The sequence below is a fragment of the Rhinatrema bivittatum genome, chromosome 9 (genome assembly GCF_901001135.1).
Source record: "Rhinatrema bivittatum chromosome 9, aRhiBiv1.1, whole genome shotgun sequence".
In the NCBI taxonomy this organism is placed as follows: Eukaryota; Metazoa; Chordata; class Amphibia; order Gymnophiona; family Rhinatrematidae; genus Rhinatrema; species Rhinatrema bivittatum.
In genome coordinates, this window is record NC_042623.1 from 255,712,716 (window position 1) to 255,740,382 (window position 27,667).

At 40.0% G+C, this 27,667-nt stretch overlaps 1 protein-coding gene across 1 annotated transcript in view; it reads left to right on the forward strand.

Annotated features, from left to right (window-relative positions):
- Nucleotides 1–857: 857 nt before the first annotated feature.
- The window catches only part of LOC115099077 (transient receptor potential cation channel subfamily V member 6-like), a 64,246-nt gene continuing 37,436 nt past the window's right edge, over nt 858–27,667 (forward strand). The window contains 10 exon segments of the mRNA XM_029616382.1: nt 858–1,072; nt 1,343–1,402; nt 5,844–5,938; nt 6,159–6,281; nt 14,636–14,776; nt 16,573–16,608; nt 16,611–16,670; nt 23,381–23,553; nt 24,403–24,549; nt 25,615–25,821. Of these exon segments, the coding sequence (XP_029472242.1) occupies nt 1,350–1,402; nt 5,844–5,938; nt 6,159–6,281; nt 14,636–14,776; nt 16,573–16,608; nt 16,611–16,670; nt 23,381–23,553; nt 24,403–24,549; nt 25,615–25,821 (1,035 nt within the window). The 5' untranslated portion in view covers nt 858–1,072; nt 1,343–1,349.

A 27,667-nucleotide genomic window follows, 5' to 3' on the forward strand; every position in this document is an offset into this window, starting at 1 on the left:
ATTAAAGCTTACAGCATTTTTTGAAACCTCACTAGAGGAGCAAATAGACTATCGTGGAACTTTATTGGTTTCCTTTGTGTTCTCTACAGATAGAGATTATATCTTGAAGTTGTTTCTTCGTAATAGGCAAAAATTGTATATGGGGCAAAAACTTTGGGTCTATCCGGACCTTACAAAAGCTACGCAAATTCGTAGAAAGAAAATGCTTGAATTTATGTCAAGAGGCAAGACAGTTAGGAGCTAGAATTTCCATCAGATTTCCATGCAAATGTGTTCTAAATATTAATAATAATCGTTATGTATTTTTTGAGGATTCTCAATTACGTTATTTTCTAGATAATTATAGATCAGAGGTTAATGACCCCCAGCAAGCTCAGGTTAATAAGTAATGTTACAATGACCTCCTTGATTTGCCTTTTACCTTTTATTTCTTTGTTAATGGATTGTTCTCATTAGATCTTGACTTCCCATTAAATGCCTGTTAAATTAGGATAATACGATTATGGTATATGAGAGTTTAATGCTTATTGTTCTTTGTTACTTTATTTATTATAATTTCCTGGGAATAATAAGATGTAGAAGAATGTTTTGGTTTGTAAAGTAGCAAATGATATTTTCTTATAAGATGTTATATAATTATAAATAAAGAATTAAAAAAAAAAAAAAAAAAAAAGAATACAACTAGTAGGTCTCAGACCTGCATGCCTACAGCCCACCCATGTTAATCTTGTGCCCTCTCCAAAAAATCAATTCTAGTTGTGCCACTGGCTTAGACAGTCCTAATGTCCCGTAAAACATTGAGTGAAACATACTGGAATGTAGGTGGAACAAGAGAGAAGAGTTCAAATTCTAAAAAGTTCACCTTTTTGTCATTTTATGAAAGAAGCTGTCGGTCATTGTCTGGTGCTCCTCTCCCAGTTTTACTGTGTTTATATATGTTTGCTGATGTAAAGGTGAATCGCCTGTAGTTTATGGTTTGAGACTTGGCCGTGCCTGACGAGAAGAGTCAAGTGGATTGGATCGTTGAAGAAAGTTGGACATTGTGGATCCTATGAGGCAGTGGAGACCGCAGGTGAGGTATTTACCATACCAGACAAGCAGCAGAAAATGAAAAATGCAGAGGAGGCATTCTTTTCTAAATAAGTTCCATTGGTCACTTTTTAATAGAGTTCTCTACTTTTCGGGGATGAGGTGGGAAGGAGTCAGTTGAGAAGGTCATCATAAAGTCAGTCTGCCACTTATTTTCTAGATATGAAATTTAGTCAAACTGTTGTCATCTGAAAGCTGAAACATAAGGTACAGAGTGATGAGGGTTTCTGGTTTTTTTTGTTTGTTTTTACAGCTGCTGAATGCACCAGGCAAGATACAGATTGCTGGCTGTTATTATGAATGAATCATTAAGGTATCATTACTGTCTGTTCTACTAAAAATAATAAGAATAAGCTTGACCATATGTGTAGCAAGGTCATTTTATGATGGATGTTTTTTGAATAATCTGAATAAGATTTCTTTCAAAAATTCCAATATCAAAACTTTCCAAATCCCTCATGACAGTGGCTAATATACTATCTGAAAAAGTAAACCATATTCTTCCTCACAGAACTAACAAACTAATTATGATGAGAAAGCAGATTGGCTAAACACAGCATTATGGGTATACACTCCACACAGAAACCTCCAATCAGCAAATAAAGCACTCCTAACCATTCCATCAGTTAAAACAGCAAGGCTGACACAAGTGAGAGAAAGAGCCCTATCACTAGCAGGACCCATAATCTGGAACTCAATGCCTCCAGAGATCAGACTACAAAGTGATCTCAAGGCATTTAAGAAAAGTTTAAAACATGGCTTTTTAACAACAGCATTTTATAAGACAGGAAAATAGAGAGAAATTATTCAGGAAAAGACAGAAAGGCACCGACACACAGTCCGAGGACTATACAGTAGATTAGTCTACGAACTCCACACCACAATAAAGCATAACGATAATACTAGATGTGACAAACTACCGGTGTAAGTACCTTGGTACAATTGGTCAGGAACTACTTCACTAATGTCTATGTTTAATGATATATTGTAACCGAACCTTTGACAGCACCTGTTAGAATGTACTATAGTTAGTACACTTTTACCTACATTAAATATGTGCCTACATGTAAACCGTTGAGATGGTATTTAACTTAGCAACGGTATAGAAAAGTTTTTAAATAAATAAATAAACTGCAAATAACTAAAAACTGTTTTAAAAATTATCTTTGGTATAAAATGTACTTGTTTTAAGTGGCAAATGCTGAAGGTGATAACCATAATTATCCACAGTAGAAAGCTAACATTCAATCAGGAAAAAAAGTGTATATATATAATATATATATATGTGTTTGTGTACATCAATAGAATGGAATTTGCTACTTTTATTGTAACAACGCTAGCATTCAGCTGTTAAAAAGATTTTGCAATAATCAGAAGTAAAACATTTTTATATTAGTATTTTTTTCCATAGTATGTATAGGAAATAGAAAAATATATCAAGCAAGCAAGCTTGCTGATAAGCAGAGAATAAGACTGAGAGAAATTCTAAGACAATTATAGCTCTTCTCCATTTCAGTGTCCGAGATTGAGCTGCAATGGATGCACTTTCAGCTTCATCCTTTCTTCACACTAAATCACCTTCAGACTATATAGACCCAGAATTACAGAAGGATTGCACCTATTTTGTACCTATAGTAGAAATCCTCAGGGCCTCGTTCAGAAATATCTCACTGCTGAAGGCTTGAATCAGCCAATTTCATTAGCTAATAAGAAACCAGCGCCTTTAATAACCAAGACTTGTATATGTAACTGCAGTTTCTGGTTTAATAGGCTTTTTGGACTAAAGTGAGACATTTGGTCACGACTGAAATTATTCCTTGTTTCATTGGATTTGCTGTCAGTTTTGGTGCAGGCAGATTGCAGTCTAACAGATTACATTCAGGAAGAGATCATGGGCAGGTTCTTGACTATATCCCTGGTGTCTGTCCTCCTTGATATGCGTTGATAATCTGTCCTAGATTCTTTACTTTCCCAGGTTAACTTTTATTGAGCCAACGTACGAATAGCCCAAAGATGCTGCTATAACAAGCTTTCAATATCATAGGAGCCCCATCTGCAGGTGCAGTCTATGTAGACTTGAAATCTCATATGTTTCAACGTCTTTGGATAATTCTATGTCAGTCCAATGAAAGGGATCAAAACAGGCAAACATTTCAACAGACCAGTATGGCTACTAGACCTTTGCTCTGATAAGTTACGTGACAGCATTTGAGTTTGGAATATTATTCTACCTTTTGTTACTCTGTTTGCTCCAGAGTTTTGAAAGCTGAGATGTCCATATTTGGACACAGTCCGGCTAGCAAAGTTAGTTGGAAAAACTTATTTGGCTAACTTTGGAGGTATATTCAGTAGTAAAACTACAGCATTTAATTTAGTCTGCTAACTATAACTCCCTAGCTTTAGGTCAACTCTTTGGCCCCACCAATCGTAGCTGGCTGTCATCCGGCTATCTCTGAATATTGGAGTTAACCGGCTAACTCAGCTCCTCCCAGTTATGCCCCTGGAAAACCCCTAACTTAGCTGGTTATCTTATTAACTGGCTAGAACTTAGCCAGATAAGTGCCCAACTATATGTTTAGCCTGCTAACTTCTGAGGCTAAATGCTTTTGAATATGGACCTCTGAGATTTTATCTTTGACAATGTGATTTGAAACTGGGCGCTTGAGGATTTTTCTTAGCATTAGGAATTTTAAGGCTAATAGAAGCGGTCAGGCTCTGAATGAGAAGCGAGTAAACGGCACCTCCTTTATCAGTGCATGTCAAGCTGATCTTAGAGTACCCCCTGGGAGAGTACTTCAGTGCTATGTGCCCTCCACTCCCGCACCCCACGCTGACCTACACAAATGTCAGGATGAGCAGAACTCAAAGGTTCCCAGGTATGGTAGTCGCCAGGGGAGGGGAGGGCTAGGCGTGCGGACCCTCCCCTGGCGATTTATATCCTGTGCCCTCCAAAGTTCGGGGCGGGTTAATATACGTAATCATCATAATGTGTGGTTGAATGGCTGAGAGCTCCTCCTCTCTCTTGCACTCCCTCCTCCTCCACCTCGTCACACATGTCGACTGTCAGCAGTTGGCTCCTCCTACTAGCCCTGGGGCACCTCTTTATTATTGTTGGACCGGCAGGGTTTGGGATCCTTGCCAGTCCTACCCAGTGATGTCATCCGGCCACTGCTCTTCTTGACTTGCTTGAAGCATCACAGCAAAAGCCTAATCTGGGACTTTTTCAATTAGACCTGAAAAACCCAATTTCCCCATTGGATGTGTTTCATCTGTATGTTTTGATCTTAACTGAAAACGAATGAGTTTCCATATACAGAAAATAAGTGATTGATTAAAGTATTACTAAATTTTCTTGAGTGCATTGTAATCTCTTTTGATCTTATTCTGAAATTGCCTTTCCTCCTGCTGCTTCTGCAATTTTTTTTCTTATTTTTACATCTTTTTGTTTTGGAAATGATATGCTGTGCTGCTTTTGTGTTGAAGTTGTTAAAAAAAAAATTGCTTTCTGAGTTTACTCTTCAATTTCTTGTGCTATATTCATGTTTTGCATGTATCAGTTTAATGTACTGCATAAGGTTTTACTGAGAATCAGCACAGCAGCTTCCAGATTTACTTAGATTTATAGTGGTGAGAGAGAGCCTAAGGAGGAATAGTTTTCAAAGGGGACTTCTAATGATTTCGTCCTGGGGTTTTCACCCCGGTTCTGGAGTACCCCTGACCAATCTAATTTTCAGGATATTATAATAAACTATAGTTTATTAGATTTTTTATACCGCCGTATTGGCGTTAGCCTTCACAGCGGTTTACAATATACAAATTAGAGATAATACAGTAAAACAATTCAATAAAAGATGACAGCTAAAATTAATTAAAAGCACATAGCAATATTATAGCTGTACAAGTAAAGATAAAAATTATAGATTGCTATTCCTCAGTGTGGTTTTCAAGGGTAAAATTAAGACAAATTAAGACAAAGTAATAAAACATACATTAAATATTACACTCATAAAACATAAAAGTTAGTTCTGCCTTTAAAATTGGAATTTTGGAGCGTTTGTCTTAATACCTGTAACTAGCCTTGCGATGTTTGATTATTTTCGGAATATACACATTTAAAAAGCCAGGTTTTTAAATCAGCCTTAAATTTTTTTTTATCAATTGTTATTCACAAGTATTAGAGCTGAGATGCGTTTGCGTACAATGGAAGCAGTGCATGCAGATCTGACTTGTGCATATTCATTGTGGTTTTCCTGAAAGCCAGACTGGCTAGGGCAGGGCTTCCTAAACCAGTTCTGGCAGCTCCACAGAATACTCACAATGAAGGTACATGAGATAAATTTGCATTCATTAGAAATCTAGCATATGCAAATTTATCTCATACATATTCATCGAAGGTAGCATGAAAAACCCGACTGGCTGTGGGATAGGCTTGGAAAGTCCTGGGTTGGGGACGTACTCCTGCTGCTTTAATGATAAGTTAAGTTCTCAGGAGAAACATTGTGATAAATAAATAGTAATTGCATGCCTATAATGCACCTTGGTATTTATAGTCAACTTTAATATAATAGCTAGAACATGTGCGTTGCTACGGTCTGATGAGTTGGTTGATAACTTGGGTTTTTGTATCACATGCATCTATGTATACACATTTTCTGCTTGAACAATTCAGTTTTATTTTACAATACCAACTCCATTCTACCTTTCGTTTGTCATAATGCAAAAATCCAATTTGTTCATTCTGATGTAATTTCTAGGACCAGCAGTCCCCTGTTCAGAGCTGCAAAAGCAAATGATTACTTCACAATGAAGGCTTTGCTGGAGAGCAAAGATGTTGATCCTTTGGTTAGAGGTAATACAAGTTGTCCATTTCTCTCAATATTGTTTAAAAAATATTTACATGTTTGCAATATTTCTAATTTTTCTCAGACCTTTATGTGATATTTGCAGTGACATTGATTTATTTAGAAGAGTAATGCAATGTTTTGGAGATACTTTCCACTTGATAGTATCTTTTACAGTCCCTGGTCTGAAAACCCATCTGTTTTGGGTTTTGTTTTTTTCACATCTAGGGAATTTCCAAGAGACCATTTTACACACGGCTTTGCTTAATGGCAGCAGAGAAGTTGCAGAACTGATTTTGGACAAGGTTCCAGCTTTAATTAATGAGCCAGTGACTATAGACAAGTATAAAGGTACTGTGCACTTAACATTAAGCAAGCGTTTCTTACACCTTTTTATTGAGAGTGGCTTCTTTAGGTTGAGAAAATAATTTTCCTGTTCCAGTAAACTAGTCTGCTCCTTTTTCTATTGGACATTGCAGTTTCACAACTACCTCTCATTTCTAGGGATGTGAATTAATGTAAAATGATCGGGAAAACACCAATAGAACTTGTATCATTTTGTGTTGCTTCTAGTTCGGAGTGACAGAAAGAAAAAATCAACTTTTCTTTCCATTTTTTTGTGATACAGCATATGCTAAATTGATTTAGTGTGAGCTACAATGCAGAAATGACACGGGGGAGGAAGATCAAAAAAAGGCACCAAAATGAAAGGGTTTTTTTTCCCATTCATAAATCCTACAAATTTCCCAATCCACTTGGCATTATTTGATTTGAATTCTCACTTGCTAGAAGTTTATATCCAGCTAGTTAGTGGTAGTCACTATGGACAGTATAGCGATGGCCATCAAGAGTTTGCTGTTCCTTTCTAAAACCTTAGGATAGCTCACAAAAATTGTCTTTGTGAAAAAAAAAAATGATAAAGCATGTTTTATCTTAGACTGCACGATCCTGTTTGTTTTAAAGAATCGTGGTATAGCTGCCTTTGGGGTATAACCATCATCAGTTAGTTTATGGGGTGGGGGCTGGGGGGGGGAATTTCTTACTGTCGTATAAGCAAAATGACTTTGAATGCTTAAGGCAAAAGTTCCATACAGCAATATCTCATTTTTGTAGTTTCTACTTCCTTCTAGTTTACAGATGACAATTGATACAGAGTTGAACGCCATTTTCCAAGACATTGTAAATAATTGTTGCTCTTTAGATTTGTGCCCTTTGAGCAGAAAAGAACGGAGACAGCAAAACTTCAGCTGTTTAGCAATTGGTTGCATAACTGTTAATTAATTGATCGACTGCAACCTGCTCCTCACAAGTGAACCATCTCGCTACAATCTATCCAAAATTCAGCTGTGCAAAATTATCTTTCGCCAAAGTCAAATTACCCATATAACCTCTCTTTTCAAATCACTACATCGCCTCGCCATCCATTTCCTAGTTCTTCTTACTCATCTACAAAAGCCTTTGCGCTGTAGCTCCTCACTACCGCTCCTTTCATATCTTTCCCCACACACCTCCTCATGACCTCTGATCATCAGGCAAGTCAGTTACCTACTGTACATGCGTCTCCTCCATTGCCAACTCCATGCTTTCCACTTGACTGCGCTGTATGCTTTGAGTAGACTTCCTGAGTTGATGTGTCATCAGGGCTGGTGCTTCCAGTAGGTGAACTAGGTGGTCGCCTAGAGCGCCAACCCTTAGGGGATGCCAAAACTGCCAGTGTGACTCCCTATGCTGGCAGAAGAGAGGATGAGAGAGTGCTGCGGGTGGAACCCATCCCGCCTGCCGTCACAGATAGGAGAGAGGGCTATGGGTAGAGCCCATCTTGCCCTCAGCCAAAAGACAAGAGGAGAGAGAGTCGGGGGTAGAGCCCATCCCACACGCAGCAGATGATGATGTGGAGACGAGAGACCTGGCACCAGAAAGCAACAGATGAAGACTGAAGGAGGAAGAGGCTGCTGCTGCTACACATGTACTTGTAGGGGAAGAGGGGAGAGTGAGTGAAATAGCATGTGTATGAGATTGAAAGCATGAATGTGTGTATGTGTGTGATTTGGATTGAGAGCATGTATGAGTGTGACTGAGCAGATGTTTGTGATTCAAAGCATGTATGGAAAGAGCATGTTTGTGTGACAATCATTGGGCCATATTTTAAAAGGGTTACGCGCATAAGGTACGCGCGTAACCCTTTTATAACCACCCCCCCCCCCCCCCGCGTGTGCCAAGCCTATTTTGCATAGGCCTAATACCATATGGGTTCCAATTTCTTCATTACAGGGTTTTCTGATTGGCACCACAGCAGTGTGTGTAAGTATAATATAAATGTTTTAAGTAATAATTTTACCTCAAAAAAACTATACTTTGTTGTTTTTATGTAAAATCTGTTATTATAATTGCAAACTTTTGTGTGTGTGTGGGGGGGGGTGGGGGGGAGGGACGCCAAGCTGTATGGTTCGCCTAGGGTGCCCAACGCTTGCACCGGCCCTGTCTGTCATGCTCCCTCTCTTGCCTTACTCAAATCCAATTTAAGAACTCGCCTTTCTGAGGCTGCTTTTAAATCTTGACTTCTAATTATCCCACCCACAACTTTATTGGTTTTAACAATTTTCTTAATAAATGAAATTTCCAAAGGAGCAATTTTCTTGAGAATGTTTAGAACATTATTATATATTTATATCTGTTTGTTATTTATCTGTAGTGCAATATGTCTTGTCTTGGATGTAATAATTCTTATATTTTACAATTTTTATGTGAACCACTGATTTATCAATGGAAAAGCAGTATATTAAATTCATTAAAGACTCTTTTTCCCTGTATGTTTGACTTGACTCGATTGTAAGCTCTACTTAGAAGGCACTGACTCTCATGTGCCTTTGTATAGCACTGTGTATGTCAAGTAGCACTATAGAAGTGATAAGTAGTAGTCATGTGTGCATATAAAGGATAACATTCACAGAGCTGTGTGCGGCCCGATATATGTGTATATATGGGGGTCGCGCATAAGTATGCTCATATTTTATAACCTTCTCATGTGTGTACATGAGCTATTTGCACAAATGTTCATGCATAAGTGGCTTCCTATGCACATATAGTTATGTGAATAGCAAACATATGTGCATATGTTTGCACACACACCACGTTCTGGTTCTTTCTGAGTGGGCTTATTCCAAGATGCCTCCCCACCCCCATCATGGCAGCCTAATTTTACCATGACACATTCTGTTTCCAATCTGGAGGGTCTGCCAGAATAACCTAGTCCTATTATCCGAAAATGTAAATAACCGATTCACATCTACTCGTTCTAGTCCTCTCATGATCTTAAACACCTCTATCATATCCCTCCCTCAGCCGTCTCTTCTCCAAGCTGAATAGCCCTAACCTCTTTAGCCTTTCCTCATAGGGGAGCTGTTCCATCCCCTTTATCGTTTTGGTTGTCCTTCTCTGTACCTTCTCCATTGCAACTATATCTTTTTTGAGATGCGGCGACCAGAATTGTACACAGTATTCAAGGTGCGGCCTCTCCATGAAGCGATATAGAGGCATTATGACATTTTCCGTTTTATTAACCATTCCCTTTCTAATAATTCCTAACATTCTATTTGCTTTTTTGACTGCTGCAGGGCACTGAGCCGAAGATTTTAAAATATTATCCACTATGATGCCTAGATCTTTTTCCTGGGTGGTAGCTACTAATATGGAACCTAACATTGTGTAACTACAGCAAAGGTTATTTTTCCCTATAATGCAACACCTTGCACTTGTCCACATTAAATTTCATCTGCTATTTGGATGCCCAATCTTCCAGTCTTGCTAGGTCCTCCTGCAATGTATCACAATCCGCTTGTGATTTAACTACTCTGAATAATTTTGTATCATCTGCAGATTTGATAACCTCACGCGTCGTATTCCTTTCCAGATCATTTATATATATTGAAAAGCACCGGTCCCAATACAGATCCCTGAGGTACTCCACTGTTTACCCTTTTCCACTGAGAAAATTGACCATTTAATCCTACTCTCTGTTTCCTGTCTTTTAACCAGTTTGTAATCCATGAAAGGACATCGCCTCCTATCCCATGACTTCTTAGTTTTCTTAGGAGCCTCTCCATGTCATCATGGACAGGCATAGCTGATGCAGGTCTTACACACACTGAAAGCTATAGAGATAAAAACGGGACTGGCTCTGAAAATTCTCCGGGTGGAGTTCCACCTGTCTTATTGCCAACTCCCCCTCTTGCTCACACCACTGCCCTTGATGGTTCTGCCTTCCTCAAGTGCCATTACCACCCGCACCGTTGCTGGCTGCCTCTGTCAGTGAAAGTCAGGATATGCTCTGCTCCTATACTATCTTTTCATAAGATCCTCCAGCCCTTAGGGAAGTTTATTTTTTTAGAGATGAGGGTTCCCCAATAGAGTTGTTTAGAGAAATAAACCAGTCTAAATGTATGAAAATAACAGTCTCTTTATTCAGATAACAGTTATAATCTTTTAAGGCATGTGATTAGCTTATGAAGCATTATACTTCTCAGATCTTACCTTAATCAAACAGTAAATAGCTATAAGTGGTGGTAACAATAGTTACTGAAATGATAGAAATCAGATAAATATCTATTAAAGACAGTTTCTTGTAAAATAAATTCTAGTACATGTCTTGCTAATACTACCTAGGGTTTAATTATACTAGCTAAGGTTCTCGTATGCAGAATATCATGAAGCGATTAACCCTTTAACGTCTCTCTTGTGGTCAGTCTGGATTTTCTTGCTCCCTCTCCCTGTACTGTCCTTATCAGGGGTTTAAATAGACAGAATAGCCAGGTGTGGGGGCTAAGAAAAGTTAACTTTTGTATCATTTTGAAGCCCCTAAGGACAAAGATAACAGGATGGGCTAGTCTGGAAGAAAGCTTATACTTTTGAGCCTCCAAGGACACAGGTGTCTGAAGTTGGAAGGCATCCCAGTTGAGGCCCAAAGTTCAGGGAGTATGAAAAAAAAAAAGAAAAAAAGCAATTCCTATGCTTCAATATTAACTTGATATGACTGACTACACTGTACTTGCATGGCTTAAAAGAAACACTTTTCTAACACATTTTCTGACACCTCCAGCAATAGCACCACCACCACCACCACAGAGAGAGGTTCCCTCTTCTCTGAGAACACCAGTGGGATCCTCACCCTTTACTGTCTCAGGGATGGCCTTGTCTAGTATGGTCGCTGAAAAGGAGCGGCTAGCCACTGCTCCCAGGCCATCTACTATGCAGACATATTCCCTTAATGGAGCAACACAGCCCTCCAGGCCTCTGCAGCAGCTGTCAGTCTGTGCCACTGCCCTCAGTTTCCAGGTCTTCTAGGGGGCAGCATCAGCTGTGATCAGACATTGCTGCAGAAGATCATAAGACTGGCACATGCAAAGGCAGTGGTGCTTTCCCCCAGAATAAGAGGGCAGCCAAGGAAGCATAGATTGTATATATTTTTCAACACATCGAGCGCTCATATAAATAAATGTACCTTCACCATCTGAAATGTCTTTTTATCAGTATTCTTTTCCTGTACAGCCTGTTATTGAGTCTGACATTCTATTTCCTGTAATTCCTCCTGACTGAGGTCATAGAAACATAGAAATGACGGCAGAAGAAGACCAAACGGCCCATCCAGTCTGCCCAGCAAGCTTCACACACTTTTTTCTCTCATACTTATCTGTTTCTCTTAGCTCTTGGTTCTATTTCCCTTCCACCCCCACCATTAATGTAGAAAGCATGATGGAGCTGCATCCAAGTGAAATATCTAGCTTGATTAGTTAGGGGTAGTAGGGGTAGTAACCGCCGCAATAAGCAAGCTACAACCCATGCTTATTTGTTTTACTCAGACTGTTATACAGCCTTATTGGTTGTTTTCCTTCTCCCCTGCCGTTGAAGCAGGGAGCTATGCTGGATATGCTTGAAGTATCAGTTTATTCTTTCTCCCATGCTGTTGAAGCAGAGAGCCATGCTGGATATGCATCGAAAGTGAAGTATCAGGCACATTTGGTTTGGGGTAGTAACCACCGTAACAAGCCAGCTACTCCCCGCTTTGTGAGTGCGACCCTTTTTTCTTCTCCCCTGCCGTTGAAGCAGAGAGCTCTGCTGGATGTGTGTAGTATCAGTTTTTTTCTTCTCCCCTGCCATTGAAGCAGAGAACTATGCTGTATATGCTTAGAAATTGAAGTAACAGGCTTATTTGGTTTGGGGTAGTAGTAACCGCCGTAACAAGCCAGCTACTGCCCCCTTTGTGAGTGCAGATCCTTTATTCCACATTTCCTCTTGCTGTTGAAGCTAGAACGATGTTGGAGTCACAGTAAGCATGTGTACGTTTATTGAATAAGGGTATTGTCTCCAGACAGTAGCCTTCATTCTGGCGAGTCACCCACTCTTCATTGGCGGCCTCTTGACTTTATGGATCGACAGTGTTTATCCCACGCCCCTTTGAAGTCCTTCACAGTTCTGGTCTTCACCACATCCTCCGGAAGGGCATTCCAGGCATCCACCACCCTCTCCGTGAAGAAATACTTCCTAACATTGGTTCTGAATCTTCCTCCCTGGAGCTTCAAATCGTGACCCCTGGTTCTGCTGATTTTTTTCCTACGGAAAAGGTTTGTCGTTGTCTTTGGATCATTAAAACCTTTCAAGTATCTGAAAGTCTGTATCATATCGCCTCTGCTCCTCCTTTCCTCCAGGGTGTACATATTTAGATTCTTCAATCTCTCCTCGTACGTCATCCGATGAAGATCCTCCACCTTCCTGGTCACCCTTCTCTGTACCCGCTTCCATCTTGTCTTTGTCTTTTTGTAGATACGGTCTCCAGAACTGAACACAGTACTCCAGGTGAGGCCTCACCAAGGACCTGTACAAGGGAATAATCACTTCCCTTTTCTTACTCGGTCATGTGCCTCCTTTTCATCCTCTTATTCTAGATGATCTTCTAATCCCTTTGGAGGAGGCAGGCCGCTGGTTTTGGCTAGGTTTTGAAGAAAGCAGCATGCTGGAAAAATCTCATAGGCAGTGGGGTTGTAGAGAAGGCACCCTTCAGATCTGTTCAAAATTGTTTTGAGTAGGCCAAAGGCGCTCTCGATGATTGCCCTAGTTTGCCAGTAAACCCTGTTGTAGTGAACATCTGCAGTTGTCTGTGGGTTAGCTAGTGGGATTATGAGCCAGGTTTTGATTGGATATCACCTCACCTGTAGGGGAGAAGGCAGAGAGCAGCAGGGTTTCATATCCCTTAATGTTGGGCAGTGAGGCCGTTCCCTGGTAGAGATTAGAGCAATCCTCCTGGGCCAATGCTTAAGACCACCTAGATGTGAGGGAGAGAAAAATGAATAGGTAAGTTGCTGTGTGGTGGTAGTGATAAGTGCACTCCTTCCTATAAGCCAACCTCTGGTGATGTACCCTTCCTGGAAGTGGCAAAGAATTCCTGCGTGAGAGAATATAGGCATCATGACTCGATCCCAGAAATCTGACCACAGTGTTCATAATGATCCTCTTGGCATCGCAGACACTTGCATATTGAAGGCATGGAAGCCCTTGTGATTGCCTTAGGTGGTCTCATCATCCTCTGGTGCCCTTAGAGAGATGTGAGTCCAATCAATAGTCCCAAAGACAGAGGGGAAGCATGCAATGTTGGAGCAATCAGTCATCATTTGTTGTTGTTGCTGTCTGCTCTGAGAGAAAGAAATGGTGTGTGTTTTTCTGAAAAATGCAGCCAGGAACTGCTCTAAACATATGGAGGTGGCAAACTTGCTTATTCTAGCTGTGATCCCTAGAGGTGTCTGCAAGGTGCCAGTGGCCAAAAATGTCAGGGTGGAGGTGACCTTTATGTGTACTGGCAAAGCATGGCCCCTGCAGATCCTACTCTAACTATTGGCATAGGTACAGTATGGTTTCCTTATTGAATCTGAACCTGTGCAGGACTTGCTTCTCTGACAGATCCAAAAATTGTGCCCTTATTCCTGTATAGTCTCTGTAAGGGATACATCCTCTGCTGTTTTCTCTCCCTATTCAACCATTGTGCAGTGAATATTCATAAGCCTATTAGTCATTTTGAAGTTAGATTCTCCACCACTGACTCCCAACGCCCAGTATGGCCCAGTCTGTCTCATTTATCCCCCAGTATGGTCCAGTCTGTCCCACATACGCTAATTCTCACCCCCTAACCTGCTTCCATGTCCACTCACCCAGAGAAGTCAGTCTGCCAAATACCAAGTTGAAAAACACTGTTTGAACTTGGTACATAATTGAACTGTAGTAAATCTACTAGTGCAGTGTTGATGACGTTCATGTGTAAGTTGCTTTTAAAATAGCTCATTGTGCACATATGTGCAACCATGCCCCACCATGCCTCTGACACACCTTTTTTTTTCATTTGTACTTCTACTTGAGAAAAGCACACATACACACATATGTGACCTGTTTATAAAATGTGGAATATGCACGGATGCTTCACATATGCATATATATGCTCATTTTTTCATGCAGCACCTTTTGAAAATTCACTCCATACTGAGTCTTTATTGGGTAGTACCTGCTCACAAATGCTACTGCATTCTGCATACAGTCTCTACTGTAGAAAGAAGAATGCCAACGTCTGAACCTCAGGTCTGCACTACAGAACTGCCCCTCTGTTCTTCCATTTCTCTCAGTAAACATAGTTGCTGCAGGCACTGAAACCTTTCGGTATTTTCCAGGTGAAACTCCTCTCCATATAGCAATCCTCAAACAAGATGTGGATGCTGTACAACACTTACTGAAACGTGGAGCTGACGTTATCCATGCTCGAGCATTTGGCACTTGTTTCTTGCCCGGGAAAGAATCTTTGGGCTATTTTGGTAAGGACTCTTACTAGTTATTACTGTAACTTTTCTTTTTTTTTTTTGGTAATCTGAAATAAATAATGACCATGCAATAAAAGTAAAAAAAAAAAAAGGCAGTGTAGAAGCAAATAGCATAACTGAATTAGAAATGTATGACGAGATGAATCTCTCTTCACGTGCACTGCTTCTCATAAAATTCCTCTAAGCACCTGCGGTTTGCCAATGTCAGAGACAGGATGCTGGGCTAAATCGATCACTGGTGTGACCCAGTTTGACTTGGATACGGAGTGATTTCCTACACATGGTCAAGCTTCTATAGTTGTCAGCCTGGATGTATCCTCAGTAGTGTGGACAGGAATAGCTGGACAGATTGAATGGGCTAATTGCTCTTTATCTGTCCTCATCTACTGTGCTTCTATGGATCTTATGTAAAGAGAATCTTTTTCGTTATGTTGGAGGAACCAGAGATCTATGAGAACATGCCGTATCTGGCCAGTGGTTCAGGGATGGCCAATTCCAGTCATCAAAAGCCACAAAGTGGCCTGGTTTTCAGAATATCCGCAATGAATATGTATGAGAGAGGTCTGCATACACAGATCCTGTAGGGGATTCTGTGTATGGGGAAGCAAATTGTACCCAGAGAGGTCTGGTCATCCTTTCAACAGTGGAGTTGACTCCACCTCCTGTTCTTCACTCGTTTTCAGAGAGGGCTTCTGGACATCCCCCTCTATCTATATGGTACACCTAGAGAGAATGTTTTCCGTTACAGCTCCTGTTCTTTGGAACTCTTTGTCAGAGAGCCTTCGGTTGATGATAACTACAAAAACCTTCAAGGGCTCGTTGAACTTGCATCTGTTCTGCTTGGCTTCCTCATAGAGCCATTATTAAAATGCTGTCCTAAAATTAGCTTTTAAGTCATTTCTTTTTGCTTTATTATTTGATCATAAATTTTATTATTTTATATGTCACCTAGAACCTCACCCCAGGCATTCACTAAAAAGATGACTTTTAAAAGCCCTACATGTGCCTAACCCAGGAGATACGCGCACTAGACGGGCCGGCGCACGCCGAGCAGTTTTTATAAGCCGCCCAGGTTCACACGTATCTCCCGCTACCTGCACAAGTCAAATGTTTAGAAAAAGGGGAGGGTTGTGGGCGTTTTGGGGGAAGGCCGAGAGATGTGCGCATAAGGCACACAGGTGCACTGGGGTCCCCTGCCGCATAACCTCACTACTTCTATGGTTGGTGTGTAAGTAAAAAAAAAAACAAAGAAATCTAGGCTGATAAGCAGGGTGTTAAGGGCTGGGGCTAATAGGAAGAAAGAGAGGCTAATAAATTAGGAGGGGGGGGGGGCCTATCCCTAAACTGGGTGAACTGAAAACAAACTTGGAAAATTAGCTATGGCGTTGGCGCGCGTCCCTTATAAAATTTCCACACTTACGCGGTAGATGCGCACGTCCATTTAAAATTGTGCGCACATGTACACACATCCAGATTATTTTTATAACATGCTGGCATATACGCGTGTATGTTGTAAATGGCGTGTATGTTGTAAATGGCGTGTATGTTGTAAAATGGCACGCACAGGCGCACGTTGCTTGACGGCGCACAGGCGCCGTCAAGCACGTGCGCCTGTGCGTGCCAGTATTAGTTGCCGTCTCAATGAATGAATACGTTAATGTTTTGCCCACAGGTGGCATTTGCAATTTATTTTTCTTCCTTTAGTATATTGGACCTCAAAGAGTTGGGCTGTCCACAATTTTCGCATAAATGTCCTCTGCTCTCATTTGTGATTCTTCTTCCACTGGCAGGGGAGTACCCGCTGTCTTTTGCAGCATGTACTGGGAATGAGAAATCATCAGACTTCTGATCAGTTACAAAGCGCCTCTAGAAGCACAAGATTCCTTAGGTAGGTCTACACTAATTGTGCCTGGTTTAACATATCGTTCATAGATATGAGCTTTCATTCATATCTCTTTTTGTTTCTATGTCAGCAGATGCTCTCGTGGATAAAAAATTAATAGAAAAGGAGTTTGAAATAAAAGAAGATCTAAAAATGATGGAATAGTAATAGGGGTGTGCAGGCCAAGAAATGTAAATTCTTTTCATTTTGTTTCATTGGGAGCAATTTTATCCAAATTCCATTTGTTCAGGGTTTTATTTTATTTGTTCAGCTGTTCTAGAATAGTGCATGCTATTTGCAAATCAGAAATAGAGTGCACTAAAAATGAAAGAAAATAAAACCAGAATTTTGTAGGGTTTTTGTTTTTTGGTTTTTTTTACTGTTTCTTTTAAAAGATGATATGAAACTATGTCATTGACATTGTCTGTCATTTCAGATGAAAGCACATCCTTACAAATTAGTTCCTGAAAATACTTTTGATTAAGCTTTGTGTTTCCTGATTGCAATTTGCATGTTATGTTCCATGATATCTCTTGTGAGTCTGCAGTTGTTTCAATATTTTATCTTCAATTTCAGGCTGATAGTTTGACTACATCATGGTTAGCATTGTGTTAACAATATTTTCAAATATACCAGTACAAAATAAACATCTAAAACCATACCATTCAATTAGGCCAAATGAAATGCTTAAAAACAATTCAAGAAATTAATAGAAATCAACTATATATTTAAAAATAAACTTATTGAACATGAATCCGTTACTTAACATGGAATAAATATTAACTGAGCAATAAGATACTTATTTTTTAGTACTGGACATATGCAGTATTATACTGATATTTTTTTCTCACAGTGCATAACAGGCTTTTGTGTGGACAGAATACATTGATATATGTTTAAAATGCATAATCACAGAAGATCAGCATGCTTTGAGCTTGGGTGGAGGAGTGGGCTAGTGGATAGACCCAGGGAAGCCAGAGTTCAAATCCTGCTTCTCCTACTTCTTGTGACCATGGGCCAGTTGCTTTATTCACTATAGACTGTAAGCTCTTTAGGGAAGATATTGTATAATACTGCATATGTCCAGCACTAAAAAACAAGTATCATTATTGCTCAGTTCATATTTATTCCATGTTAAGTAACGGATTCATTTATTTTATTTTATTTATTTGATTTTATATACCGGCAACCGTTTGCACATCGTGCCGGTTTACAAGTAACTTATAAACAAAGAATATATAGGCGAGGCCTTTACAAAGAACAATATGTAACACAGTAACAAAGCAGATAACTAAATAACTTGGGGAGGGAGGGATAGGGGGGATAGAGACAAAAAGGGGGTGTGGGGGAGGGTGAGAACAGATACATAAGGATAAGATATGTACATGGATTTGAGGAGCGGATGGTATGTACACTGGTTATGTATGGAATTGTATAAGTGCGGATAAAACAGACACATTATTTTAAAGTAAGGGGTTGAATGAAGTGTTTGAAGTTCTTAGAGGGAAAGGGGGTTAAGTGTTGGGTGTGGTTCCTGGAGGGGATTAAAGGATTTTTGGGGGGTATTGGTGAGAGATGAAGGTTGGGTGAGAGTGTTAGTAGGTGGTGAAAATGATTGGGGGTATGCTTGGAGGAAGAGCCAGGTTTTGAGATTCTTTTTGAAAGTGGGAGTGGAAGTTTCTGTGCGTAGGTCAAGAGGCATTGAATTCCAAAGGGAGGGGCCTGCGAGGGAAAGGGCTCTATTGGTGGTGGAAATGAGTCTTGTGGATTTTATGGAAGGAGGAATAAGGGTTCCTTGGAGTGATGAGCGGGTAGGTCTAGTGGAGGTACGAGGAAGGAAAGGTGGGTTTAGCCAGTTGTAATGTTCGTTGGTGATGCTTTTGTGGATGAGGGTAAGCGTCTTGTAAATAATTCGTGAGTGAATGGGAAGCCAGTGGAGATTAATGAGGGTGGGGGTAATGTGGTCTTTTTTTTTTACATTAGTGAGGATACGAGCGGTAGCGTTCTGAAGGAGTTGGAGAGGTTTGATGTGGGTGGAAGGGAGTCCAAGTAGGAGAGAGTTACAGTAGTCAATTTTAGAGAAATTAAGGATTGGAGTACCGTACGGAAGTCAGAGAAGTAGAGAAGGGGTTTGAGTTTTTTGAGGGTTTGAAGTTTGAAATAGCAACTGCTAAGGATGGATTTGATGTATGGTTTGAAGGTAAGTTGGTTATCAAGTATGATACCAAGGTTTCTTGTGTTAGAAAGAAAGTTGGGGGAATGGAGAGTGGAAGGAATGGGTATGGATGCATATTTAGAGGAGATGAGGAGGAGTTCGGTTTTTTGTGGATTGAGGGCTAGGTGCATGTCAGTGAAGAGCTGGTTTATGGAGGTGAGGATGGTGTTCCATTTTTGGATTGCGGTGAGTACAGAGTTTGTGAAGGGGATGAGGATTTGCACATCATCTGCGTAGATGAAGTGAGTAATACCAAGGTTGGAGAGGAGGTTTGTAAGGGGGAGCATGTAAATGTTAAATAAGGTGGAGGATAGGGAGGAACCTTGAGGGACGCCACAGTCGAGATTGACAGGGGGGGATGTAAAGTTGTCAGTGAGGACTGTGTAGGTACGGTTTTGGAGGAAGGACTTAATCCAAGAAAGAGCAGTACCTGAGATTCCTATACTAATGAGGGTGTTGATGAGGATGTTATGATTTACGGTATCAAAGGCAGCGGAGATGTCCAGCATGGCAATGAGATAGGAGTTGCCGGCATCCATTCCTTTGATGAGGGTATCAGTAAGGGAGAGAAGTAGGGATTCAGTACTGAGGTGTTTTCGGAATCCATATTGTGTAGGTGGGAGAATATTGGATTCATGTCCAATAAGTTTATTTTTAAAGATATAGTTGATTTCTATTAATTTCTTGAGTTGTTTTTAAGTATTCATTTCATTTGGCCTAATTGAATGGTATGGTTTTAGATGTTTGTTTTGTACTTTTATTATAATTTTATTATATACCACTTAAACCAGGGGTGATCCGCAAATAGGTCTGGTTTTCAGCATATCCATAACAAATATGCATGAGATAGATTTGTATGCACTTACCTCCATTACGTGCAAATTTCTCATGTGTATTCATTGTGGCTATTTTGAATACCAGGCTGTTTTGTGGCTCTTGAGGACTGGAGTTGACCAGCCCTGGCTTAAGTGGCCTGCTTGCTGCTGTACACTGCTATTGTGCTGGTTATTTAGCCATGAAGGATGGTCTATAAATAGAAACATAAGATATGTGCTGCTGAATCAGATCAAAAATACGTCAAGCCCAGCATCTTGTCTCCAATAGTGGCCAAGCTGGATCACAAGAACCTAGCAGATCCCAAAGAAAAGATCAGTTTCTTGTTCACTCCCAGGTTGTCTTTCCCAAATCTGTCTAAATGGTCAGGAATTTATTCTGACCTCTTTTAAATCCAGTTATGCCAGATGCCTTGACCACGTCCTCTGGCAGCAAATTCCATGACTTGATTATGCTTTGAGTGAAAAATACTTTCTCCGATTAGTTTTAAATCTGCTGTCTGTTAGTTTCATGGAGGGCCCCTAGTTTTCGTACTATTTGTATGAGTAAACAGCCATTCCTTATTTAGCTTTTCCACACCACTCATGATTTTATAAACCTCTATCATGATCCTTCTCTGCCGCCTCTTCTCCAAGCTGAAGAGCCCTAAACTTGTTTAACCTTTCTTCATAAGGAAGCAGTTCCATCCCCTATCATTTTTGTTCCCACTACTCTGTACCTTTTCTAGTTATGCTCTATCTTTTTTGAGTTGGGATGACCAGAACCTCAGACAGTACTCAAGGTGCAGTTGTGCCATGGTTTAATACAGAGGCATTATGATATTTTTTTCATTTCATTTTCTATTCTTTTTTGAATCATTTTATTTTCTTTTTGGCCGTTGCTGAGGATTTTGAAGTATTGTCCACAATGACGCCTTTTTCGGTGACTCCTAATATAGAACCTGGCAATGAGTAACTATAGTTAGATTTATTTTTTTTCTGTTTGCATTACTTTGCACTTGTCAACATTAAATTTCTTCTGCCATTTAGATTTAATTATTTAAAAAAGATTTTTTTTCTCTCACATAACACCATAGTTCGCAGCAGAGTGCGAAAAGTACATACATAAAATAAGAATATCAAATAAGATACAGATTGAGAAATCACAATAACAAGGGACAAGGGACAAGGGACCCGAGAGGGAATTATTGGGCATAGCCAGGAAGAACAAACACGCTGTGTACAGGGAAGCCCAGATACCGGTCTTGCAAAGTCCTTCTGCAGTTCTTCACAACCTGCTTCTGTTTTAACAACTTTGAATAATTATGTGTCATCTGCAAGTTTGATCACCTCACTCAATGCTACTCCCTTTTCATTTATGAATATATAAAACAGCACTGGTCTGAGTACAGAACCTGGGACACTCCACTATTTATATTTCTCCATTGGGAAAACTGACCAATGTTTTAAAAGGAATTAAATATTAAAAATGCTATTTTTTAAATTTTTCTTCCATAAGAACAAAAGAACATAAGAAATTGCCTTGCTGGGTCAGACCAAGGGTCCATCAAGCCCAGCATCCTGTTTCCAACAGAGGCCAAACCAAGCCACAAGAACCTGGCAATTACCCAAACACTAAGAAGATCCCATGTTACTGATGCAATTAATAGCAGTGGCTATTCCCTAAGTCAACTTGATTAATAGCCGTTAATGGACTTCTCCTCCAATAACCTATCCAAACCTTTTTTGAACACAGCTACACTAACTGCACTAACCACATCCTCTGGCAACAAATTCCAGAGCTTAATTGTGCGTTGAGTGAACAGCTCTAACCTCTAACTTTTCCTCATAGGGGAGCTTTTCTATTCCCTTTTATCATTTTGGTAGCCCTTTTCTGTACCTTCTCAGTGCAACTATATATTTTTTAAATGCGGCAACCAGAATTGCACACACTATTCAATGTGCAATCTCACCATGGAGTGATACAGAGGCTTTATGACATTCTCCATTTTATTCACTATTCCCTTCCTATTAATTCATAACATTCTGTTTGCTTTTTTGACCAAGGTGGCATACAGAGCCAATTATTTTAATGTATTATCCACTATGACACCTAGATCTTTATCCTGGGTGGTAACTCCTAATATGGAACCTAACATCATGAAACTACAAAATGGGTTATTTTTCTCTATATGCATCAACTTGCACTTGTTCACATTAAATTTCATCTGCCGTTTGGATGCCCAATCTTCCAGTCTCGCAAGGTGGTCCTGCAATGTATCGCAATCTCCTTGTGATTTAACTACTCCGAATAATAGTGTCATCTCACTAGTTTTCCAGATCATTTATAATCTATTAAAAAGCACCGGTCCAAATACAGATCCCTGAAGCACTTCACTGTTTACCTTTTTCCACTGAGAAAACTGAGCATTTAATCCTACTTCTTTATTTCCTGTCTTTTAACTAGTTTGCAGTCCATAAAAGGACATTGTCTCCTATCCCATGACTTTTTAGTTTTCTTAGAAGCCTCTCATGAAGGACTTTGTCAAACCCCTTCTGAAAATCCAAATGCATTACATCTAATGGTTCACCTTTATTCACGTTTATTAACCCCTTCAAAATAGCAGATTTGTGAGGCAAGACTTTCCTTAGGTAAATCCATGCTGGCTGTATCCCATTAAACCATGTCTATCTATATGTTTTGTGATTTTGTTCTTTAGAATAGTTTCTATGATTTTTCCTGGCATTGAAGTCAGGATCACTGCTCTATAGTTTTCTGAATCTCCCTGGAGCCCTTATAAATATTGGGGTTAGGTTGGCCACCCTCAAGTTCAATGGATGATTTTAATGATAGTTTATAAATTACTAGTAATAGGCCTAAAATTTCATTTTTGATGGACCATCTGGTCCAGGTGAATTGCTATCTTCATTTTGTTAATCTTGCCTACTACATCTTCCAGGTTCACCATGATTTGATTGTTAATCTGAATCATCACCCTTGAAAACCATCTCTGGAATGAGTATCCCCCCAATATTCTCATTGGTAAACACTGAAGCAAAGAATTAATTTAGTCTTTCCACGATGGCCTTATCTTCCTAAGTGCCCCTTTAACCCCTCAGTCATCTAAAAGTCCAACTAATTCGCTCGAATGCTTTCTGCTTCAGTTATATTTTTTAAAGTTTTTATTATGAGTTTTTGCCTCTATAGCCAACTTGCTTTCAAATTCTTTCTTAGCCTGTCTTATCAATGTTTTACATTTAACTTGCCAATGCTTATGCTTTTTCCTGTTTTCTTCAGATGAATTCTTGGTGGTGAAGAAATAGAAAGATAATAGCAGCATAATAAGATTGAACTGATCAGATCTGTGAAAAATAACCAAGGCTGTTAGAGTGTTAAAGTGTGTACATTGACTAGAATGAATGCAAAAGTAAATTAACTAATTAATTAATTTGAAAATATTCGATGAAGAAATGGACATGATAGAAGCAATGATAAGCACAAACTGGCTCTGAAATAATAAATATTTTATTTGAGAGAGGCATTGAAACTGAGCATTTCTGCACTTGCCATTCATTCTCTGTTGCAGATATGTATTTTCATTGAGCCTTCTTTTCCTCAAAAACAATAGCTTGTAGATTTTCCAGATTTTTCTTTCCTGAAATTGTCCCTCTGTATTGACTCATTACAGGAAACACTGTGCTGCATATGCTGGTGTTGCAGTCGGATAATGAAATGGTCTATCATGTGTATGACTTGCTGACAATGCTTCTGCCTCAGAAAACGTTCCAGTTAGTGGAAAGCCTCACAAATAAAGATGGCCTGACCCCATTGAAACTTGCAGTTTCTGAAGGAGACGCCAAAGTGAGTGTGCTGATTATCCCTATCCGACTTGCAGTCCTTTAGTCACCTGTTAAATGTCTGACAAGGCCTGTTATGAACTCCATGACATGGGAATTACTTCCCGTTCAAAAAAAAGTTGAACACAGAAATAGGTTGTGAAGACTGAATACTTTTTTTTTTTTCCTGGCCATTTCTTTAAAAGCATATGGTTAGATGACAGCCCGTAGATGACTGTGGCAGAGAACACAAGTGAATGTACGATAGCTTTATGTTTGATTTCATAGCAAATTGGTGACTGAGGGACATGTGAGGAATCAATGATTGTTTCAGCCACCTGCAAACTAATTTTGATGTTCAGATTTTCTTAAATGACCGTGTTCATTTATTTCTTGTCAGATCTATACACAAACATTTGGTATTTCCTTTATCCTTTTGGTTCAATGAACATTTTAATTTTGTTTTCTGAGGGTGGGGGGGGGGGAATCATTTTATTTATTTTTTACGGCTATATTAGTTTGATGCATTGAAAAGGTTTAGATGTTTCCATTCTTCCTATGATGAATGTCACTGTTTATAAATATTTAAGCAAGGCACAGCAGGGTATGTTGTTGGTGAATACTAGCACCCTAGAATGCCTTAGTGCAATTTTAAAATTACTTTAAAAAAGAAATGGGTCACCTCACAGGGTCTGGATCTTCCCCACTGCTGGCATATCTGGCTAGGGTAGAGCCTTACTCATTACAGATTAAGGAACATTTCTGTCATTTTAGATTAAATAATATACATTACTTTGCTGTAAAAGAGATCTACCCAAGAAGCTGAGCCCCTTTTCCCATTTAAGATAAATTTGGAGTTCTTATGATATTACAGATGTTTAACTACCTGGTGCAAAAGCAAAAGAAAGCTTATTGGACTATGGGGACCATTTCTTACTGCATTTATGACCTGACTTACATTGACTCTTGGAGTGATCAGAAATCGGTACTGGATATTATAACGACTAGTAAAAATCCTCAGGTAAATTTCTCTGATTGTCGTTTGTTTTTATCTTTCTAAATTTGGAAAAATGAAGCTCTCTCTAGGGTGGTACCATGGCTGGAATATGTGAGCGGTATCATACTGTATAATGCCTAGGATGGAGAAAGAATGATTTCGGTAAGGGATCTGTACAAGGACCGTTATCGTACGTGAAAGTGGCACAGAGGCTGGAGGCACCTTATAGACTTTCAGATTTAGTGAGGCAAAGCTTCCAAGGACAGGAGTCCATATCATCAGATACAGACTAACATTGCTAGCAAGCTTTTCAAGGCTCTGTAAGGAATAAATTTGGGATGCAAATCTGGGTTTCTGAGTCTCCAGATCTTCCTGATCTGTGCACAGCACAAGCAACATAGGCTTACGCCAAGGGCTCCAAATTCTGAAGGCATCCACAAACAGACTTGCCCTGCTTCCTATACCTTTATTTCCAGGGGATCCACCCACTTCCTCTTCTCTGCCGATGGGCTCCATAATTTGCTATATAGTAACTGGCAGTAGCATATCATGTTACTCATATTACAGACAAGTCAAAGATGAGGGAAGTAGATGCATGGAACAACTTTCCAAAGTGGTGGAGATAAAAAAACAAAACAAAACAAAAAAAAATACAGTAAAAGAATTTGACAGTAGAGAACTAGCTGGCTGGCTTAGTTAGACTTAACCAGCTAGATCAAAGACTCTGAAAACTGGCCAGCCCTAACTGAATACATTTTACCCCCTAAATTTCACTAGATGGCTAAATTTAGCCAAACAAATTTTAGATGGGCCTGGGGACAGGATTAGGTAGGGCCAGAAAGGTAGGCAGCTAGCGCTGATTTTCAACACTAGTCACCCAACTTGGCCAGTCAAATTTAGGAACTGCAATGTCAGTCAATTTAAGTAATGCTTGCTCTATTGGGTGGGGCTTCTTCACTGTGATCTGTGTATGTAACTTTCCTTAAAACAAGTTACATTTCTTTCTTTCATTTCCAGGAGGAACATACAACATTAGGAATCATAATGATGTAGCCCTAACACTTACATCTGAGTCTTAATATTTGACAGGTGCGGAATCTACTTGATACCACGCCCATCAAGGAATTGTTAAATCATAAGTGGCAATCTTTTGGGCACAAAAACTTCCTTATTTGGATGTGCAGCTATATGATGTACATTGTGATATTTACCATCTGCAGCCTGTATCGGCCACTGGAACCAATGTCATCAGAAGAAACTAATAACATTGTTGTTATGAAACAGAAAACCCTGAAAGTAAGTGACGGCTGTCTGATATGGTAGCCAATGGGATGGGTGATTCAGTTTTAAAATTTGTGAGATTATCAACATCAGCTGAAGTATCTGAAAGTGAGCAAGCATGGCAGAGATCATTCCATTGATGCATTTTATACCGCACTCTGCTTTATTATACCCTAAATTTTTATAAGAAAGGGTTTTTAAGATACTTAAATCCCAACTGTTTTACTGATAGAATAGAGAAAACTGCCTCATTGTGGATGGCAATATAATTAGACGGTAACTTTAAAACATTCCCGTGGGCGTATATGAACGCGTGTATGCCGGCTTGTGCTGAAGGACACGGTCATTTTATAACATACGTGGTATATGCACACATCTTATAAAATTGGTTGGATGCACGTAAATGTGTGCGCCATTTTATATGGATGCACACATGTGCCGCTTCTACCGCGTAAGTGGGGGGATTTTAATATACACGCACGCCGACGCAATTACCACTTAAACCAATTTGTTCCCACTTTTCCCATTTACAGGATGGGACTTCCTAACCCCCCTAGCTAACTAACCTCTCTTTTACCCTACCTGCCCCTACCCTTAAAACCCCACTCACTATCCTAGCTTTTTTTGTTTAATAACTTAACCATCTATAGCGGAAGTAAAGTTACGCAGTAGGGGACCCTAGCGCGCGCTTGTGCTCGTAAAAACTTAGGCACTGATTTCCATTTAAATTCCCGGACCACCCATGCCCTGTCTAGCACAGTCCCCGCTCCTTTTTTGGTCTTTTTCTTGTGTGTGCATTCCCAGAGATAATGCGCATCCATGGACACTTCTGAAAATATTCATGATGCACGCCGGCCCGAAAGATGTGCGTATCTCCATGATTTGGCATACGTAGGGCTTTTAAAAATCTATCCCTTAGTTTTTCTGCCTCAGCTTTCATCTTCTCAACATTGACATGATTAGCATGCAACCACTGCCTTGTGAACTACAAATATTTCTATAACAATAGAAATGAATGAATAATCTGAGGATGAACTTGAATCAGGTGAATTTCAGCCTAGTTTTCAATTTGACGAAATGTTTTTATTTTTCCAGAAATAAATCATCAAATTGCATGAATTGTTTTCGAACGTTTTACACTGATTCATAAATCTTTGAATCATGATGTATTGTGTGTAACATTTTGGCCAGCTGCACTCACCCCGGGACCTACCCAATGCTGAGGCTTCCTCCTTTGTGGCTGGAAGGCTGCCATTTCCCTACACTCCATCTCCACATTAGTAGGCCCCATGGTGGGAAATCTCTAGTGGTGCTGCTTGATGACATCATGGGAGGCTGCCCATATAAGCCTGGCTGACCTGTTTCCCAGAGCCTGAGCAACAGGTCCCTGCCTTGTTTGTAGTGCGTGTTGCTTTCTGTGTGCCTCTCTGTTTTGCTGCTGGGTTTTGCTGTGACCTGCCTTGTCTTCCTCTATGTCTTCTTGCTTTGCCTTGCCCTGCTCGTCTTGCTGGTCTCGTTCTTGTCTTGCCTTGTCCTGTATGTCCTGGCCTGATTCCTGGTACTGACCTCTGTTTGTGACCTGGACTACGCACTTGCCTGCCGTAGTCCAGGTCTCAAACAGACCTGGACTACGCCTCTTGCTTTGGACCCCGACCACTCTCTCTACTTGCTGCCTGCCCTGACCCTTGGCCTGGATCCAATTACTGCCTGATCACTGCCTGCCCTGACCTCTGCCTGTGTCTGGACTTTCTCCCTCCTGCTCCTCTGGGACACTCACCTGCTGGACCCTGGAACCCAAGGGCTCAACCTAAAGGGAATGGGGCTGGTACAGGTGAAGCTCCTGTTCAGTCCCAGTAAGGGA